We start from the raw sequence: 20,998 nt of genomic DNA on the forward strand, positions 1-20,998 counted from the left end.
GCATCTAACCTAGGAGGTTTAACATACCTTTTTCCAAACCACACACTTCTGCTGATTGATTGATTTAATTTATTTGATAATTCATAAAAGATACATATAAAACTGTCCAGCAGGAATACATACATTTAAAAAAAGGTTACAAACACAATAAAGCCAAAAGGCTTATTTCCATTGTGGATCTCTGGGGGTAGGGGGTGGTGGGCAGTTAGCTGGCAGAAACAGTATAGCTACTGTGACAGATATCCTCCCCCCTCCCATGGATATGTGAAGGATGGGAGATACTTCTGCCACAGGAGGAGTAGTCAATTAGGTAGCTGATTAGTACTGATAGAATACACCTGTGCAGCATTAGTTCACACACATCTCACATGCACACACTCCTGACACACACACTAGCTGATTAGTACTGATATAATACACCTGCGCATAATTAGTTCACACACATCTCACATGCACACACGCCAGACGCCTATAGCTTATTAACAGCGGAAGAGTGCTGCCGAGTGCTTCCGCATTTTCCCTGATTGGCTGCGACACGCCCCGCGGCAGCGCGGCAGCCGCAGAGCGGAGCGGCAGAGCTTGCGGCATTATGTAGCCGTAATCCCAGATGTTTTTCATTCGATGCTTAGCTCAACTGGCAGCGCTGCCGTGCTGTGGATCCTGCGGTCCGTTGGTGACAAGTTCGATTCCCTTTTTTTTTTAACGTGCATTCTTTCGCCGGTTAAGTTTAGGCATGTTAACTTTAAGCATTGTTTCGGAGTTGGTTATGGTTAAGGTTAGGCATTGTTTCGGAGTTGGTTAAGGTTAGAAGGGTTAAGTTTAGGCGCTGTTAAGGAGCTGGTTAGGTTAGAGTTTGTTTTAGAGAATGGCAATATTTTAATTGAGAGGCTTGACTCTCATTTTAGTCTCCCACACCAGCTTCTCATGCTGATTTTAAATGTCCTCACTGAGAGGGTCCAGCAGGTCTTTGTCAATGGGCAGATGTCCAACATGTCGATTTCCAACACTGGCTCCCCCCAAGGTTGCGTTTTGTCTCCCCTTTTATTTATTATGTACACGGACAGCTGCAGATCGCTTCATGACCAAAGGCATCTGGTTAAGTTTTCAGATGACACTGTCCTGGTATCCCTACTGCAGCGCTCCGAAACTGATCATAGACCTGTACTTCACGACTTTGTGAATTGGTGTGATGAGAATTACTTGGACCTCAATGTCTCTAAGACTAAGGACATGATAATTGACTTCAGACACAACCCCGATCATCAAGCCAGTGTAGCTAGTGTAATTCACGATGAGGACGTCCAGACTGTTGAATCGTACAAATACCTGGGAACTGTGTTTGATTGTAAACTGAAGTTCAACCTAAATACAGAGTCTATTGTTAAAAAAGGTCAGCAGAGGATCTACCTGCTAAGAAAGCTGAACTCTTTTAATGTTAGTGCGAAGATCCTGAGCACTTTTTATAGTTCTTTTATTGAAAGCCTCCTAACTTTTTCTTTTATCTGCTGGTTCAGTGGCCTGTCTATTAAAGATAGGAACAGCCTACAGTATATTGCGAAAGTGTGCTCCAAAATAATTGGAGTAAAACAGAGAGACCTATGTTCTCTCTGGACGGACCAGGTGGTCAAGAAGGGGACGAGCATCACAAACCAACCCCTCCACGCTCTGTCTCAGCGGTTTTCACTGTTGCCTTCTGGCCGCCGTTATGACGTCCCACCAAGTAGGACCAACCGCTACGCCAAATCTTTTGTCCCCTCGGCTATCAGACTTTTAAACACAGACAGTAGTCATTTTAAGTAGCCTTTGCACTTGGTTGTCTGTTTTTACTTTTACTTTTATTGCTGGATTGTATCACATGGAGTGTTTCTCTTTTTATTTTCCGTGCTGTCGTTGAGATGTTTTGTTGTTTGTTTGTTTTTGTTGCTTGTTGGTGAAGCTGCAAATATGAATTGCCCCACGGGGATCAATAAAGTTGTCTGAATCTGAATCTGAATATTCTTTCGGAGTTGGTTATGGTTAAGATTAGGCATGGTTAAGGTTAAGGTTAGGCATTGTTTCGGAGTTGGTTAAGGTTAGAAGGGTTAAGTTTAGGCGCTGTTAAGGAATGAATGAATGAATGAATGAAAACTTTATTTAACAGATTGCAGAATGGGTACAATACAGTACGGCTCAATACATACAATTGTTAAGGGGATGCAGACCTGAGAAAGACGTTTGTCTTGTTTCCATCAGGGTCCCCCATTTTCAATTCATATAGACATATATGACATACATGACATACAGATAGTCAGTAGCTGGTTAAGGTTAGAGTTTGTCTTAGAGAATGGCAATAGACAGCCTATTTCCGCGCTGCAGCTCTCTCGCGCTGCCGCGGTCACATGGGCGTCATGGCCAATCAGAGAAAACGCGGAAGCACGCAACGCACTCTTCCGCTGTTAATAAGCTACACGCACCCCAGACACACACACTACAAAGCCACTTGGTTAGTCAGGAGTAAGTGGAGCGGAGGTGAGGTTGGAGTTGTTGTATTGAGAGAGAGAGAGATTGTTTGTTCAGAGTTGTGATGGTGAGAGGTAGTGAAAGGTGAGGAGAAAGCGAGTAGGTGTTCTGTGTGTACTGGACCCTGGACTGGCTGAGATTCCCCCTTGTGTACTGACCCTGGACTGGACAACTACCCTGAATTGAAAACAATCCCTTTTTCTGTCTGCGAGCCTGTTTTGTGGTTTTGACCCCCAACTGAATCACGACCATTCTTTTGCTTTTCCCCTCTGGATTCTGCCCTGAATTCAATAAATACTTGTATTGATTGATATTGCTCTTGTGTGGACATTCGAATTTGTTTGTATTTTAACCGTGGCGAGCCTGAACACTACCAGGTTCGTCACACTACTCTGAAGCCCAAATACAAAAATACAAAAACAAACCACACAATTTCACTACATTAAACAAGTCAAAGGCAAATACACAATCAAATTCAATTAATATACAGTATTCCCTTTAGTCCGTCTAATTAATAATAAAATCAAAGATCCATCTGTAAACACATGCACATTACACATCAGTTTCAACAACTCATCCTATCCTTCCTAATCCAATAGAGGCAGACGCCAACCACTTTTTCAAATCGGTCTTAAAGCCTCTTTCCGTAGCTATAGTGATTTGCAAGAGGTAGGTAATTGGTTCCATATAACTCCTGCCATATACAAACATTAGTTTTTGCCCCATAGAACTCTTGAACCTGTGTGGAATTATATCCGTCTGGCTGCCTCTCGTGGAGTATGTGTGAGTCTCACTCACCCAATTAAAATAACTGACCAGATATGCAGGGACTCATAAGCATTCGTTATTTTAAAGGTCAGCCCCAACTTAATCTGAGCCACTCTCTTTTCCACTGGTAACCAGTTCAGAGACCATCAAGGTGTGAGTCATTGTGTACGGGGGTGAAGTTTAACCACAGTCCTAACTAACTTATTTTGAGATGTCTGTAATCTATATATGCTTTATTTGTTTCGGTGAGCAGCTATACCAGGATGTACACACGTAGTCAAAGTGACACTGCACTAAGGCATCTGCTAATGTCTTCGGTGTGTTTGAATTGAGCAGATATGATTTTCCTGCTAAGAATTAGTTTTTTTGGTTTATTTTGGTCAGAGCCTGGCCATATTCTCCCCTGACAAAGACTTATAAAGATGCAGCCTAAGTAATTAACAGAATCCTTTGCAGTAATGATACAATCCACTACCTTCACTTCCAAGGCTGGAAGTCTTGTTAGCTTGATTTTGTAGCCAAAGAGGATTGTTTCAGTTTTTCCTACATGGAGGGATCATTTATTATCTGATAGCCAAATGCTCACTCTACCCAACTCCTTGCTCAAAATCTCTTCCACAACTACCTTGTCTTTATGGGACACCAGGAGCATGAATGAATGAATGAAAACTTTATTTAACAGATTGCAGAATGGGTACAATACAGTACGGCTCAATACATACAATTGTTAAGGGGATGCAGACCTGAGAAAGACGTTTGTCTTGTTTCCATCAGGGTCCCCCATTTTCAATTCATATAGACATTTATGACATACATAACATACATGACATTTATGGCATAGGGACATATAGGTATTTAGTACTGATACATTTGTGACATAGGCGGTATTCAAATATACAGTACTGTTACCCCTAGATCCTGACAGAGTATATACATATGATGGGGAGGGGACTGTACATTAGGAGGGGGTGGGTGGGTGGGAGGGGAATATACATACGGCGGGGAGGGAATATATACATGCGGTGGGGAGGAGACTGTCTATTAGGAGGTGGTGGGGGTTTTGGGCATTTACGGTGGCCAGTTTCGAATTGCAGCCTCCCGTAGGTGCTCTTTAAGGGCGGTTTTGAATGTGGGCAGGGATTCACATTCCTTTACAGCTTTGGGTAGGGCGTTCCACATTGTTGTGGCATAATTGCGAAACGTGTTTAGTCCCTTGTTTGAGCCGAATCTGGGTTTAACATGATTTGTTGAGCTTCCTCTGGTGTAGTGGTTGTGGTATTCACTGACCTTTGGGAAGTATTTTGACATGTACATGGGCACCCCGGTCGTATAGTGTATCTTGTAGACCAGGCCCATTGCAAGTTGCTGTACTCTGTCGTCTACTCTAAGCCATCCTAGGTTGGCAAAGTGGGCAGGGGTGAGGTGGGTTCTGGGGTTCAGGTCAAGTAGTAGTCTGACCAGTTTGTTTTGTGATGTTTGTAATTTTGTTTTAAGCGCCTTTGAGGTGCTTTGGTACCATGAGGTGCACGCATAGTCATAGTACCCTTGAATGAGTGCTCCTGCCAGAGTCCTCAGGGTATTCTTGTTTACCAGAGAGGAGATCCGGTACAAGAATCTAGTTCGTTGGTTGACTTTTTTTATTACATTGGATGCCATTTTGTCACAGGAAAGATTTGCCTCTAGGATGGAACCCAGGTAGGTAATTTCGTCTTTCCTTGTGACAATATTGTCACCCACTGTAACTGAGAAGCCGTCGGTCTTGCTGAGTTTGTTATTTGAACCGAAGAGAATGGACTCTGTTTTGCCCATGTGTAATGATAGTTTGTTATCAGCGAGCCATATGCAGATTTTGCCTAGTTCCGTGCTGGCATGCAGGCATGCGTTGTTCATGGGACGGGGTAGCACGGTGTGCTACCTCACTGAGTATTAAAGATTTGAGCAGAAGCGCGTGCACGCACATGCACGCGCTCGCGAGAACGCGCTGCCCTCGACTCGGCTCGTTGTGTTTACCTGCCTCCCGGGCCCCGGCGCTACCTCGCATTATCATAACAATAGCCGCTATAGGCTGGTGTCTTCAACCAGTCTGGGACTCTTTGTGATGTAAATATGGAACGTCCCAAGTTGCCGCTGTCCACAGAGTGCACCGCCGTCCAAAGGTGAACGACGGCGAACGAAGGGCCAAATCAAAACAGCCGTCAATTCCGAATTGACAACTGTTTTGATTCAACCCCCCACCCACCACCACTCACCCCCGGACAACAACACACTCTGCAAACAGCAGCAACCCGGGACATTCCATATCTACATCACAAACTTCAGGACTGAGTAGATAATTAATTAATCTTCTCTTTATTTTTATTATTTATATTAAAACTGAATCAAACCATAAACAAGGTTGCCTGTTGGGATGTTAGATCCTAATGTGAAAAACTGATTTTATATGTCTGCACTTTATGTGCTCATTTTATGCCTGTCTTAATTCTGTTGTGAAGCACTTTGAGCTGCAGTTTCTGTATGAAAGGCTATACAAACAAAGTGTATTATTGTGCGCGAGGGAACATATGCGCATGCGCGCGGGGCCGCGCGTGCGTGTGCGCGCGCGCGTGGCGTCATTATCCTGCGTGCCGGCTCAGTCCATAATAACAACGCAACACTGACCAGGAGTGCTGAGTCATCGGCATACAAAAATAAATTAGTGGAACAAGCTGTTTTCTCATGTTTAAAACAAGGTAGCCTGTATACTGTTGAAGCTGTCTTGAAGAGAGAGCAGAACAGCAGCAGGAGAAGGTCCAACTGAATACAAATGTCACACCCTATTCCTGCCTGTCTTCTCTCTCTCTCTCTCTCTCTCTCTCTCTCTCTCTCTCTCTCTCTCTCTCTCTCTCTCTCTCTCTCTAATTACAGACCCGCGGAGCCAGGTGTGTGCGAGCCCATGGGAGCAGCTGATTGACATCTGTGTGCTGATTGCTTCACCTACTTAGACCTGGCTCAGATGTCATCATCATGCTGCCAGATTGTAGCTCAGTATTTTCCAGTCAGTCGTAGTTCTTCGCGTGCGTGCGTGCGTGCGTGCGTGCGTGCGTGCGTGCGTGCGTGCGTGCGTGCGTGCGTGCGTGTGTGGTCCCAGTGACATGAGGTGACTGATGAGATTAGCTACATAATCACTGTACCCTGTCCTGGCTTTAGCCATGACCACCAACTGTCTCACACACACGCATGCATGCACGCACAACTTGTATTCTAATTGAATTTCACTACACAGACGATACAGTATATATGATCTTATCCCTGAGTTTATTTGACACTAACCTTGATGTTTTTAATTTATCTCATTGTCTCTCTTCCATCTAGTGTTTGTTCAGTATATATAAATATAAATATATGATCTATATCTATAGATCATACTATACTACCTATACTATAATACTGCTGTATATCAGTTAATTTAACATGATCTCCTCCTGGAGACGCCCCCCCCCCCCCCCCCCCCTCCTATAATTTCCTTTCTTTTCATCTTCTTTCCTCTCTGCACCTTAACCTCCTCCTCTCCCTTCCTCTCCCCTCCTCTCCTCTCCTCTCCTCTCCTCCTATCATCTCCTCTCTTCTTCTCTTCAGGGGGTGTGAGGTTAATAGTACCTCAGAGAAAACTACCTTACTGTCCCAGCATGGAATAGGCCACACACACACATACACATATACACACACACACACACACACACACACACACACACACACACACACACACACACACATGCGCGCGCGCACGCCCACACACACGCGATGCAGAGGCGATATCAGTCAGCGTCCATGTAAAATTAATCACAGAGCCTCGCCAGCATTGACTAAATATCCTACCGTTAACGTCTTATTCAGAATAAGGTGTTTATACATTAATATTCCAGATACTAGTTAATATCCTGGTTAAGGTCTTATTCAGAATAAGGTGTTTATATACATATTATACTCCATATACTAGTTAAGTTAATATCCTGGTTAAGGTCTTATTCAGGATAAAGTGTTTATATACACATTAATATTCCATATACTAGTTAAGTTAATATCCTGGTTAATATCTTATTCAGGATAAAGTGTTTATATACACATTCATATTCCATATACTAGTTAAGTTAATATCCTGGTTAAGGTCTTATTTAGGATAAAATGTTTATATACACATTCATATTCCAGATACTAGCTAATATCCTGGTTAAGGTCTTATTCAGAATAAGGTGTTTATATGTACATTCATATTCCAGATACTAGCTAATATCCTGTTAAGGTCTTATTCAGAATAAGGTGTTTATATACACATTCATATTCGAGATACTAGCTAATATCCTGTTAAGGTCTTATTCAGAATAAGGTGTTTATATACACATTCATATTCGAGATACTAGCTAATATCCTGTTAAGGTCTTATTCAGAATAAGGTGTTTATATGTACATTAATATTAAGGTGCTTATATACAGATTCATATTCCAGATATGAGCTAATATCCTGGTTAAAGGGGAACAAGAGCCATATTTTCAATAGTCAATAACAGTATAAAAGTGATATTGTTTACATCCAGGAGCTGACCTTAGCTGCTCTAAACTTTTACCTTTATTAATTAATCAGGTAACGTTACCTTCTCAAATGAGCAATTAGAAAGCCTTTATTGAAACTCATCCCCTTTATTAGGAGCGATTACATTCATCAATTATTAACATTTAACTTTGGCCTCCTAATGAAGCAATTAACGACCACTTGTATCTATATTTCTTTAAGGACCAGACCAGTCTTTTTGACATGTGAGTTCCAAGTAATTTGTGCCTTAAAGGTGACATGTACTATAAATGTCATTTTTCAGTCTCTAGCATTGTATTATAGTAATAGGAGTTCGTATCAATGTGTTTTAGTGTCTAAATACCATATTGGCGGATTGCTCTGATTCAGCTCAGCCCCTTTCCTCCTCCAGTAAATCAGGCCATTTTGATTTGAAGGCCTGAGTCACGTCATTCGGACGCTGGGTAGCGCACAGTGATGCGATTGGCTCTGTGGTTGGAGCTAATGCCCGCCCACTTTCTCATACTGCAAGGCAGATTGAAAACCGACACCTCTGCATACTCTGGAGGGAGAGAGAGAGAGAGATAGAGAGGGAGAGAGAGAGAGAGGGAGAGAGAGGGAGAGACAGAGAGAAAGAGAGAGGGAGACAGAGAGAGAGAGGGAGGGAGCACTTGGGGGGGGGGGGGGGGGGGACCTGCTGCGCCACACGGGAGGTGGGACCCTCTCGAAAACGAGGGGGGGGGCCTCCCTTCCTCCCTCTCCCGTGTGGCGCGGCAGGTCCCCCCCCCCCCCCAAGTGCTCCCTCCCTCTCTCTCTCTCTGTCTCTCTCTCTCTCTCTCTCTCTCTCTGTCTCTCCCTCTCTCTCTCCCTCTCTATCTCTCTCTCTCTCTCTCCCTCCAGAGTATGCAGAGGTGTCGGGTTTCAATCTGCCCCGCAGGGAGAGAAAAAATGAAAGGAAGAGACGGCCTGTCTTTTTTTTCTCTCTCTCTCTCTCTCTCTCTCTCTCTCTCTCTCTCTCTCTCTCTCTCTCTCTCTCTCTCTCTCTCTCTCTCTCTCTCTCTCTCTCTCTCTCTCTCTCGCCCCCCCCCCACTCTCTCTCTCTCTCTCTCTATCTCTCTCTGCCTACCAGTCGCAGACTGTGTGAACTGACTGTCACTCAAAGTGCTTATGGGCGGAGCCAGGCCATAACAGCCTGAAATCTTGGAGCTGAAAAATGATGGTTTTGAGTACTTGATTAGAAAAAAACCTTACAGATGTCTTCAATAGACTAACAGGAATTGTGTAAAGTTGCCTCAATAATGCTAGGAATAGCAGTACATAGCCCCTTTAATTAAAAAGGTGTCCTTCTTTTTTCATAATCTTCCACCATTACTGACACGTTTATTTTCTGCTGATTCACCTTCCAGTATATCTGGAATTGTGTTTTAAACACCACATGAACTGAAGATAGTCACCACATTTGACTAAAATGCCATGCTAACATCTTGTGTAAAATTTCTGTGATGACCACGTTATATGTGTGGCTGCGGCTGATCCATCCATGAACGGATAGAACATCAACGGAAGGTGTTTCTGACAGAAAGAGACGCGAGCATCCTAGCAACAGCCTCCTCTCCTCTCCCCTCTTCCCCTCTCATGCTCTCATCCTCCTCTCTTCTCCTCTCCTCTCCCCTCTTCCCCTCTCATGCTCTGCTCCTCCTCTCTTCTCCTCTCCTCTCCCCTCTCCCCCTCTCATGCTCTCATCCTCCTCTCTTCTCCTCTCCTCTCCCCTCTTCCCCTCTCATGCTCTCATCCTCCTCTCCTCTCCCCTCTTCCCCTCTCATGCTCTCATCCTCCTCTCTTCTCCTCTCCTCTCCCCTCTTCCCCTCTCATGCTCTCATCCTCCTCTCTTCTCCTCTCCTCTCCCCTCTTCCCCTCTCATGCTCTCATCCTCCTCTCTTCTCCTCTCCTCTCCCCTCTTCCCCTCTCATGCTCTCATCCTCCTCTCTTCTCCTCTCCTCTCCTCTCTTCCCCTCTCATGCTCTGCTCCTCCTCTCTTCTCCTCTCCTCTCCCCTCTTCCCCTCTCATGCTCTGCTCCTCCTCTCCTCTCCTCTCCTCTCCCCTCTTCCCCTCTCATGCTCTCATCCTCCTCTCTTCTCCTCTCCTCTCCTCTCTTCCCCTCTCATGCTCTGCTCCTCCTCTCTTCTCCTCTCCTCTCCTCTCCCCTCTTCCCCTCTCATGCTCTCATCCTCCTCTCTTCTCCTCTCCTCTCCCCTCTTCCCCTCTCATGCTCTGCTCCTCCTCTCTTCTCTCTCCTCTCTCCTCTCCCCTCTTCCCCTCTCATGCTCTCATCCTCCTCTCTTCTCCTCTCCTCTCCTCTCTTCCCCTCTCATGCTCTGCTCCTCCTCTCTTCTCCTCTCCTCTCCCCTCTTCCCCTCTCATGCTCTGCTCCTCCTCTCTTCTCCTCTCCTCTCCCCTCTTCCCCTCTCATGCTCTGCTCCTCCTCTCTTCTCCTCTCCTCTCCCCTCTTCCCCTCTCATGCTCTCATCCTCCTCTCCTCTCCTCTCCCCTCTTCCCCTCTCATGCTCTCATCCTCCTCTCTTCTCCTCTCCTCTCCTCTCTTCCCCTCGCCTGCTCTGCTCCTCCTCTCTTCTCCTCTCCTCTCCCCTCTTCCCCTCTCATGCTCTCATCCTCCTCTCTTCTCCTCTCCTCTCCTCTCCTCTCCCCTCTCATGCTCTGCTCCTCCTCTCTTCTCCTCTCCTCTCCCCTCTTCCCCTCTCATGCTCTCATCCTCCTCTCTTCTCCTCTCCTCTCCCCTCCTCCCCTCTCATGCTCTCATCCTCCTCTCTTCTCCTCTCCTCTCCCCTCTTCCCCTCTCATGCTCTGCTCCTCCTCTCTTCTCCTCTCCTCTCCCCTCTTCCCCTCTCATGCTCTCATCCTCCTCTCTTCTCCTCTCCTCTCCCCTCTTCCCCTATCCTGCTCTCATCCTCCTCTCTTCTCCTCTCCTCTCCCCTCTTCCCCTCTCCTGCTTTCATCCTCCTCTCTTCTCCTCTCCTCTCCCCTCTTCCCCTCTCATGCTCTGCTCCTCCTCTCTTCTCCTCTCCTCTCCTCTCCCCTCTTCCCCTCTCATGCTCTCATCCTCCTCTCTTCTCCTCTCCTCTCCCCTCTTCCCCTCTCATGCTCTCATCCTCCTCTCTTCTCCTCTCCTCTCCCCTCTTCCCCTCTCATGCTCTCATCCTCCTCTCTTCTCCTCTCCTCTCCTCTCTTCCCCTCTCATGCTCTCATCCTCCTCTCTTCTCCTCTCCTCTCCCCTCTTCCCCTCTCATGGTCTGCTCCTCATCTCTCCTCTTCCCTCTCATGCTCTCATCCTCCTCTCTTCTCCTCTCCTCTCCTCTCTTCCCCTCTCATGCTCTCATCCTCCTCTCTTCTCCTCTCCTCTCCCCTCTTCCCCTCTCATGCTCTGCTCCTCCTCTCTTCTCCTCTCCTCTCTCCCTCTCATGCTCTGCTCCTCCTCTCTTCTCCTCTCCTCTCTCCTCTTCCCCTCGCATGCTCTCCTCCTCCTCTCCTCTCCTCTCCCCTCTTCTGCTCTCATGCTCTCCTCCTCCTCTCCTCTCCTCTCCCCTCTTCCCCTCTCATGGTCTGCTCCTCCTCTCTCCTCTTCCCCTCTCATGCTCTCATCCTCCTCTCTTCTCCTCTCCTCTCCCCTCTTCCCCTCTCATGCTCTCATCCTCATCTCTTCTCCTCTCCTCTCCCCTATTCCCCTCTCATGCTCTGCTCCTCCTCTCTTCTCCTCTCCTCTCCCCTCTTCCCCTCTCCTGCTTTCATCCTCCTCTCTTCTCCCCTCTTCCCCTCTCATGCTCTGCTCCTCCTCTCTTCTCCTCTCCTCTCCCCTCTTCCCCTCTCATGCTCTCATCCTCCTCTCTTCTCCTCTCCTCTCCCCTCTTCCCCTCTCATGCTCTGCTCCTCCTCTCTTCTCCTCTCCTCTCCCCTCTTCCTTTCTCATGCTCTCATCCTCCTCTCTTCTCCTCTCCTCTCCCCTCTTCCCCTCTCATGCTCTCATCATCCTCTCTTCTCCTCTCCTCTCCCCTTTTCCCCTCTCATGCTCTCATCCTCCTCTCTTCTCCTCTCCTCTCCCCTTTTCCACTCTCATGCTCTCATCCTCCTCTCTTCTCTTCTCCTCTCCTCTCCCATCTTCCCCTCTCATGCTCTCATCCTCCTCTCTTCTCCTCTCCTCTCCCCTCTTCCCCTCTCATGCTCTCATCCTCCTCTCTTCTCCTCTCCTCTCTCCTCTTCCCCTCTCATGCTCTCCTCCTCCTCTCTTCTCCTCTCTCCTCTTCCCCTCTCATGCTCTGCTCCTCCTCTCTTCTCCTCTCCTCTCCCCTCTTCCCCTCTCATGCTCTCATCCTCCTCTCTTCTCCTCTCCTCTCCCCTCTTCCCCTATCATGCTCTCATCCTCCTCTCTTCTCCTCTCCTCTTCCCTCTTCCCCTCTCCTGCTTTCATCCTCCTCTCTTCTCCCCTCTTCCCCTCTCATGCTCTCATCCTCCTCTCATCTCTTCTCCTCTCCTCTCCCCTCTTCCCATCTCCTGCTCTCATCCTCCTCTCTTCTCCTCTCCTCTCCCCTCTCCCCCTCTCATGCTCTCCTCCTCCTCTCTTCTCCTCTCCTCCTCCTCTTCCCCTCTCATGCTCTGCTCCTCCTCTCTTCTCCTCTCTCCTCTCCCCTCTCCCCCTCTCATGCTCTCATCCTCCTCTCTTCTCCTCTCCTCTCCCCTCTTCCCCTCTCCTGCTCTCATCCTCCTCTCTTCTCCTCTCCTCTCCCCTCTTCCCCTATCATGCTCTCATCCTCCTCTCTTCTCCTCTCCTCTCCCCTCTTCCCCTATCATGCTCTCATCCTCCTCTCTTCTCCTCTCCTCTCCCCTCTTCCCCTCTCCTGCTCTCATCCTCCTCTCTTCTCCTCTCCTCTCCCCTCTTCCCCTATCATGCTCTCATCCTCCTCTCTTCTCCTCTCCTCTCCCCTCTTCCCCTCTCATGCTCTCCTCCTCCGCTCTTCTCCTCTCCTCTCCCCTCTTCCCCCTCATGCTCTCATCCTCCTCTCTTCTCCTCTCCTCTCTCCTCTTCCCCTCTCATGCTCTCATCCTCCTCCTCTCTTCTCCTCTCCCCTCTTCCCCTCTCATGCTCTCATCCTCCTCCTCTCTTCTCCTCTCCCCTCTTCCCCTCTCATGCTCTCCTCCTCCTCTCTTCTCCTCTCTCCTCTTCCCCTCTCATGCTCTCATCCTCCTCTTTTCTCCTCTCCTCTCCCCTCTTCCCCTCTCATGCTCTCATCCTCCTCTCTTCTCCTCTCCTCTCCCCTCTTCCCCTCTCATGCTCTCATCCTCCTCTCTTCTCCTCTCCTCTCCCCTCTTCCCCTCTCCTGCTCTCTTCCTCCTCTCTTCTCTTCTCTTCTCCTCTCCTCTCCCCCTTCCCCTCTCATGCTCTCATCCTCCTCTCTTCTCCTCTCCTCTCCCCTCTTCCCCTCTCATGCTCTCATCCTCCTCTCTTCTCCTCTCCTCTCCCCTCTTCCCCTCTCCTGCTCTCTTCCTCCTCTCTTCTCCTCTCCCCTCTTCCCCTCTCCTGCTCTCATCCTCCTCTCTTCTCCTCTCCTCTCCCCTCTTCCCCTCTCATGCTCTCATCCTCCTTCTCATCCTCCTCTCTTCTCCTCTCCTCTCCCCTCTTCCCCTCTCATGCTCTCATCCTCCTCTCTTCTCCTCTCCTCTCCCCCCTTCCCCTCTCATGCTCTCATCCTCCTCTTCTCCTCTCCTCTCCCCTCTTCCCCTCTCATGCTCTGCTCCTCCTCTCTTCTCCTCTCCCCTCTTCCCCTCTCATGCTCTCATCCTCCTCTCTTCTCCTCTCCTCTCCCCTCTTCCCTCTCATGCTCTCATCCTCCTCTCTTCTCCTCTCCTCTCCCCCCTTCCCCTCTCATGCTCTCCTCCTCCTCTCTTCTCCTCTCCTCTCCCCTCTTCCCCTCTCATGCTCTCCTCCTCCTCTCTTCTCCTCTCCCCTCTTCCCCTCTCATGCTCTGCTCCTCCTCTCTTCTCTTCTCCTCTCCCCCTTCCCCTCTCATGCTCTCCTCCTCCTCTCTTCTCCTCTCCCTTCTTCCCCCCTCATCCTCTTCTCTCCCCTCTCATCCGCTCCTCTTCTCTCCACTCCATCACACATTGATACCATAGTGAAGAAGATGGGGAGTGGTATCTCCATGGTGAGGAAATGTCTTTCTTATGTCCCTACATACATTGTGGGACAGGTGGCGAAATCTTAAATTTGATGTCACCTGGATCATTGTGCACCAGTATGGTCCTCTGCATCCAAAGGTCAACTAAAGAAATTGCAAACTGCCCAGAAAAGAGCTGCAATGTTAGTCTTACATTGTTCCATGAGAACAAACACCATCACTATGCACCGGCAACTCTCATGGTTAACGGTAGAGAATAGGCTGGTTTTCAACACAGTTAAATTTTTCAGGAACACTGTCTTTTCGTCTCAACTTGTTTTCTTATACAAACAAATCGTCAGATGCAGTCAGGTTCATTCTTATTTTACTAGGTCAGCCGATGATGGACAGATTATGTTACCACGTCCAAAATCAAATGCTTTAAAGAGGACTGTTGTTTATCGTGCCATCAATCATTGGAATAACTGCCCACTGAACATAAGTAAATTGAATAGCAAAGTGTCGTTCAAATACCACCTGAGAATGCACTACTTAAATATGTGAGCAAAATATTCTGATGTTGATAATGATGTCTGCAATGTTTTACTATTTTTAGATTATCATTGTTAATTGTGATTGTCATATCGCTGCTGTCGGGACAAAACCTCATAACTCCAAAAACCCAACTTTTCAGCAGATGAAAAAAACTAACACAGATTTGAGGGTGAATAGAGTTAGGAGGTTTAGACAGATGATCGGTTTAATTCTTTCCCATTGTTTAAACTTTGTAAAACCCACACACACATATGGAGGATGATCTACGGAGTTGATTTATATAATAAAAAAATAAATAAAAAAATGGAGTTATGAGGTTTTGTCCCGACAGCAGCGATATGTATCTCATGTTGTTATGTTTTGTGTTTTCTGTTGTCTTTCTGTGTGGACCCCAGGAAGACTAGCTCGCCATTTAGGTGGCAGCTAATGGGGATCCTTTTAAACAATAAACAATCCTCTCCTCTCCTTTCCTCTCTCTCCCAGTGGCGGTTCGCCACCGGGGGCGCTAGGGCGCTGACCCACCTGTTAAATGAGAGAAGAAGAAAAAAAAACTTTTTTGTTTTTTGTTTTATAGCCCTATAAATAATATAAACATGTTTAAAATGAATAATATTTACTCATTTTAAGTATGTTTGTGTTTCCAATGCACAATATAACTTAATTTTACAAAGATTAATAATAGTTTTCCTGAACAGGAAGTGACGATTCTGTCTGATATAGACCTTTTCATTACCGTAGCCGCAGGCATTTTTCCTCGCCGTATTTCTCTCTGGGCTAGGCGCAATTGCGCCTGGAGTGCGCGTGCCCGCCGTGCACTGGTTCATCGCTGTATCCGTCGCAGCCACGCGCTTTGCGTTGAATATGATGTATTATGATGGAACTCGGGCGCTGGTTTGAAACGACCTAGCAAGCAGCCGAGCGTCTAAAAGCTCTCTGATTGGCCGACGCGGTACTTTCCGTAACCGCAGTTTGCAACATGAGTTTATGCTGTTGTTGTGTTGTGTGATGCAGATATTTGTCTTGGAGCGTGATGGCAAGTTCTTTCAACGGTTAGGCTTAGGCACTCTTTCAAAGTTGGTTAAGGTTAGAGTTTGTCTTAGAGCATGGCGATAGAACACCAGGTAGTTTGCAGGCTGTTCGAGGCGGACATGGACAAAGGCACTCACAGTACTTGTTGGCTATTAACAAGCTATATTGTGGATGCAGTGTGGAGGGACATGCATGGACAATGGATGGACATCAACACAGGCTTGATGGACAATGCCATGGAGTGGATATACTTTATCAATAAGCCCTAACAAGGTAGATTAGCGATATTTCTCTCTCTCTCTCTCTCTCTCTCTCTCCTCTCTCTCTCTCTCTCTCTCTCTCTCTCTCTCTCTCTCTCTCTCAGCCACTCAGATAACGCTTCTCTCTCTCTCTCTCTCTCTCTCTCTCTCTCTCTCTCTCTCTCTCATCTCTCTCTCTCTCTCTCTCTCTCTCTCTTTTGGATTGAAAATACGTGGATTATGGCTTGTTCAATATCGTCTATGTTTGAATGAATGAATGAATGAAAACTTTATTAACAGATTGCAGAATGGGTACAATACAGTACGGCCTCAATACACACAATTGTTAAGGGGATGCAGACCAGAGAAAGACGTTTGTCTTGTTTACATCAGGGTCCCCAGATTTTCTATTCATATCGATAGTTTAATAGCTAGCCTTGGCTCGTTTAACAATATGCAAAATATGTGTACAGCCCTGTACTCATACTGAAGTTATTCTTGGTATATAATACTACATATACTAGGTCTGATTGTGTAACGAATCGATTCCACGTCGCGCTGTGTGTGAGAGAGAGAAGGAGCGAGAGGGAGAGATCTGCGTGTGTTTGGAGACGGAGCGAGTTTTGTTTCTAACTTTTCTATTTATATATTGTGTTTCAAGTTGTGAATTAGACTATACTTTATTTGACTGGTTGTGTGTTGTTGTAGTAACAGCTGAGCGACTCGTTCATAAGAGCCGATTCATTGCCGTGAGCGTGAGTCGAATTGCTCACGTCTTGCCATGAGTCGGTTGCGTGGGTACTGTACATGTTTGCAAAATGTTTTGGTATAGCGCCCCTAGTGGAGAGAGAACCAGCAGCGCTACTGCTCTCTCCTCTCCTCTTCCCCTCTCATGCTCTTCTCCTCCTTTCTTCTCCTCTCCCCTTTTCCCCTCTCATTTCCTCTCTCTCCTCTTCCCCTCATGCTCTCATCCTCCTCTTTTCTCATCTCCTCTCCTCTCTTCCCCTCTCATGCTCTCCTCCTCCTCTCTCTTCTCCTCTCCCCTCTCATCCGCTCCTCTTTTCTCCAATATCATCCTCTCCGTTCCTTTCTCTCCTCTCCCCTATCATCCTCTTCTCTCCCCTCTCATCCACTCCTCTTCTCTCCAATATCATCCTCTCCTTTCCTCTCTCTCCTCTCCCCTCATCCTATCCTCTCCTCTCCCCTCTTCCCCTCTCATCCTATCCTCTCCCCTCTCATCCTCTCATCCTCCTCTCCTCTACTCTCCTCGCCCCTCTCCCCCTCTCATCATATCCTCTCCCCTCTCCTCCTCCTCTCCTCTCCCCTCTTCTCCTCTCCCCCCTCTTCTCCTCTCCTCTCCTCTCCTTTCCTCTCTCTCCTCTCCTCTCCCCTCTCATCCTATCCCCTCTCCCCCTCTCATCCTCTCCTCACCATACACACTGTACCAGAATGGGAGACACCATACAGAGAGAAGGGGATGAGGTGTGTGTGTGTTAGTGAGTAGAGAGAGAGAGAGAGAGAGAGAGAGAGAGAGAGAGAGAGAGAGGAGAGAGAGAGAGAGAGAGAGAGAGAGAGAGAGAGAGAGAGAGAGAGAGAGAGAGAGAGAGAGAGAGAGAGAGAGAGACCTACCAGAGTACAGAATCTTTCTGGGGGGTTTCCACAGGTGATTCCCGGAGGGTCGACTCTGATCTTCATAAACTCCTTCATGGTTGGTGGGGCGGGGCGGCTGACAGGCGTACCTCTCCCAGCCCGCCCCGCCTCCGAGCTCACCAGACGACTGCACGCCTCGTACTGCCCCAGGAACTGGGCGGGGCTTCGGATCGGAACCAGAGCCAGCAGAGCCAATAGGAGCACGGACATGGTGAGGCTCAACACAGCACAAAGTCCAGACACACAGTGTATAAGTTCCAGAGGACAGCGGTTACAAGACCAGACACACAGGGTATAAGTCCAGAGACAAGGTATATGTCCAGAGACACAATGTATAAGTCCAGAGACAAGGTATAAATCCAGAGGCAAGGTATAAGTCCAGAGACCACAAGGTATTGTTGAGCTCATTCTACTGTTGACCTGATTGTAAGAGCTTCTGATAAATGTCTTGATGGGGGCATCTTGTCGACTTCAGACACATTCTGTCAGGAGGCCCTACAACTTTGTGGCCACAAGCAGCATCAATGTATCTTCCTCATCTCCTGCATGCCTGTGTTCAAGATGACATTTGAGAGGAAGTGACACCACTGGGTGGGTGGGACCGGGATGTTGCTTCGTCTGGTCCTGTGTGTCATGCTGGTTTGGACCAAAAGGACTGACCATTATTATCACGATCGACACTGTAATCCATCAATACAGTTGTCTTTAGGCACTACTTCCTCTGACATCATACTGCTTCCTCTGACATCACAGCTCTGACATCACACAAGAAGGCTGAAGTACCTATATTTAACCCAACCCCTGTTTAAAACCTCATTTGAAAACACCAATAAACCATACCAATACCTACAACCTTTCCTACCAAAATACTGCATTACTCAAAATACTAATTCTAAAACGTTCATGATTTTCTCTCTCATCAGATGGAAAGCTGAGGTCTTAATTGAGTCTGGATCTTGGTCTTGATTGAGGTGACAAGACTCCCTGGTGTCTCCCTCCTCTTGCTCATCCTCTTCCTCTTTCTCTTCTTCTTCTTCTTCTTCCTGGCCAGTCACTGGAAGGAGGACATTCATTATTTTAAATGTTTATTGATTGATTTTCTGATCCTATATTGTTTTCTTTTTTTTGTATTTATTATGTGTTGTATTTCTCAACATCATTGGAAATGAGAGCTTGCTCTCGATGATTCTTATATCAAATAAATATTGAATTAATTGAATGAATGAATGAATGAAGGGCAGTCTGAGAGATGTCTACACCCATGTGAGGCAAAGCTACAATTGGCATAATGTAAGCTTTTCAATTCACAATTTTTTATTAGGGACAAGAGACATACATGACACTATTAAAAGCACAAGAAACATGACACTTAAAACAGAATCCTTATATAGCTGATCTGTCAAGTCTAATAAATAAATTCGGTAAGTACAAAAAAAGTGCACTTTCATCAAAAAGGTTAAAATCAAGGGGTCAAAAGGTGCATATTAGTGAACTGACCATTCCTTGTACTGTGGTCATTCACCAGTTGAATGGCCTCTGGAACAAAACCAAACTTCCTTCTGTTTGTTTTACAGGCAGGCTGTCTAAAGCGCTTTCCTGATGGCAACAAGTCAAAACACACATGAAGCACCTACTATGAACATGTGTTATTAGGCTATATTTAATTCCTGCCTCATTCTGTCTGCATGTACTTCAATTTTGGAACAGCTGTCTAAGAGCTGTGGGCAACACTGACTCATTGAACCACTGGAACATCTCTGTTTATGACCCATAACGAATTCCATAACCAAAGCCTTGTAAGAAAGGTTAGGATTCTCTGCTGTAGTGAGAAAGTAGTACATTTACTTTTTCGATGTCAATTTAGATTATGTACTGGCACACAACTCCCTTCCCTGCTCATGCAACTGGCTGACAAGGTTGGTCCAAAGTGGAACTGTAATCAGGGAAATTAAGTTTGCTTTACACTTTTTACGACATCTTTTATTTTACATTTTGGGCTTGGGGAGAATACCCAGTCAGGATCGAGGCTCAAGTCTGAGTGAAGTCACAAGTCATGAGACTCAAGTCTGAGTGAAGTCACAAGTCATGAGACTCAAGTCTGAGTGAAGTCACAAGTCATGAGACTCAAGTCTGAGTGAAGTCACAAGTCATTGGTGGTAAAGTCAACGTCAAGCTGCAAGGATTTTGTCGAGTCCTCAAGTCCACGTCATGTGACTCAAGTCCACATATCTGTATCAATGTAACCCTAAACCCTAGCTCTAACCCTAATTTATGAGATACATTCAAGTGAAGACATACTTTAAAGCAAATTCACAGGGTCCATTCTTACTCAACTCAACTCATCCTCCTAAATTTCTCACATTATGGAATGGATTTTCCCATCTCACAAAAAACTATTATACACAGACACACACCGACACACACACACACACACACACACACACACACACCGACACACCGACACACCGACACACAGCAGCACGCACGCACGCACGCACGCAACGCACGCACACACACACACACACACACACACACACACACACACACACACACACACACACACACAACTAGCATGTCCCATATGCTCTGTAAATAACTATGTACAGATACCGAGATGTCACTCCATGTTACCTGCTACCTGTTACTGCACAATGTTGTTTCCTTCTTTTGATTCTATTATATGTACCACTGTATTGCACATCGTTGCGGGCAAGACCACCCGCATTTCATTGTATACCTGTATGCCGTGACAATTAAAACTCTTGACTTGACTTGACTTGACTTGACACACAAAGTAGTAGTCTGACAAACTGGTCAGAACTGCTTGACCTTACTCCTAGAACCCACCTCACCCCTGCCCATTTCGACAACCTAGGATGGTTTAGAGTAGACGACAGAGTTCAACCCAGATTCGGCTCAAACAAGGAACTAAACACGTTTCGCAATTATGCCACATCAATGTGGAACGCCCTACCCCACAGCTGTAAAAAAATGTGAATCCCTACCCACCTTCAAAACCGCTCTCAAAGAGCACCTACGGGGGGCTGCAATTCGAAACTGGCCCCCCGTAAATGTCCACCCCCCCCCCCCCCCCCCCCCACCCCCCCTACCTATGCTTGAATGTACAGTCTCCGCCCCCTCGTATGTATATATTTTCTGTTAGGATATCTGTAAATGTCCGAACACCCTCCCACCCACCCACCCCCTCCTAATATACATTTCCCTCCCCCTCGTATGTATATATTTACTGTTAAGATCTGTTTAACAGTAACTGTATATTTGCATATCTTGTATGTCACAAATGTAACAGTACTGTATATCTAAATGTCATGATTAGATTAGTTTAGTTGATTAGATTATATTCTTATATCTGTATATCTGTATGTTGTGTATGTCATAAATGTCACTATGAATTGAAAATGGGGGACCCTGATGTGAACAAGACGAAAGTCTTTCTTTGGTCTGCATCCCCTTAACAATTGTGTGTATTGAGCTGTACTGTACTGTACCCATTCTGCAATTTGTTAATTAAAATGTCCAATCAATC

The 20,998-nt window shown here is 46.6% G+C and overlaps 1 protein-coding gene across 1 annotated transcript in view; it reads right to left on the reverse strand.

Moving 5' to 3' along the window:
* LOC311248905 (netrin-G2-like) overlaps window positions 1–20,998 on the reverse strand; it is a gene marked incomplete at both ends in the record, with an annotated part of 118,877 nt that overhangs the window by 97,420 nt on the left and 459 nt on the right. The window contains 2 exon segments of the mRNA XM_084338134.1: window positions 17,431–17,511; window positions 17,513–17,614. Coding sequence (XP_084194260.1) covers window positions 17,431–17,511; window positions 17,513–17,614 — 183 coding nt within the window.

This window comes from Notolepis coatsorum, assembly GCF_963971535.1.
Source record: "Notolepis coatsorum genome assembly, chromosome: 2".
Classification (NCBI taxonomy): Eukaryota; Metazoa; Chordata; class Actinopteri; order Aulopiformes; family Paralepididae; genus Notolepis; species Notolepis coatsorum.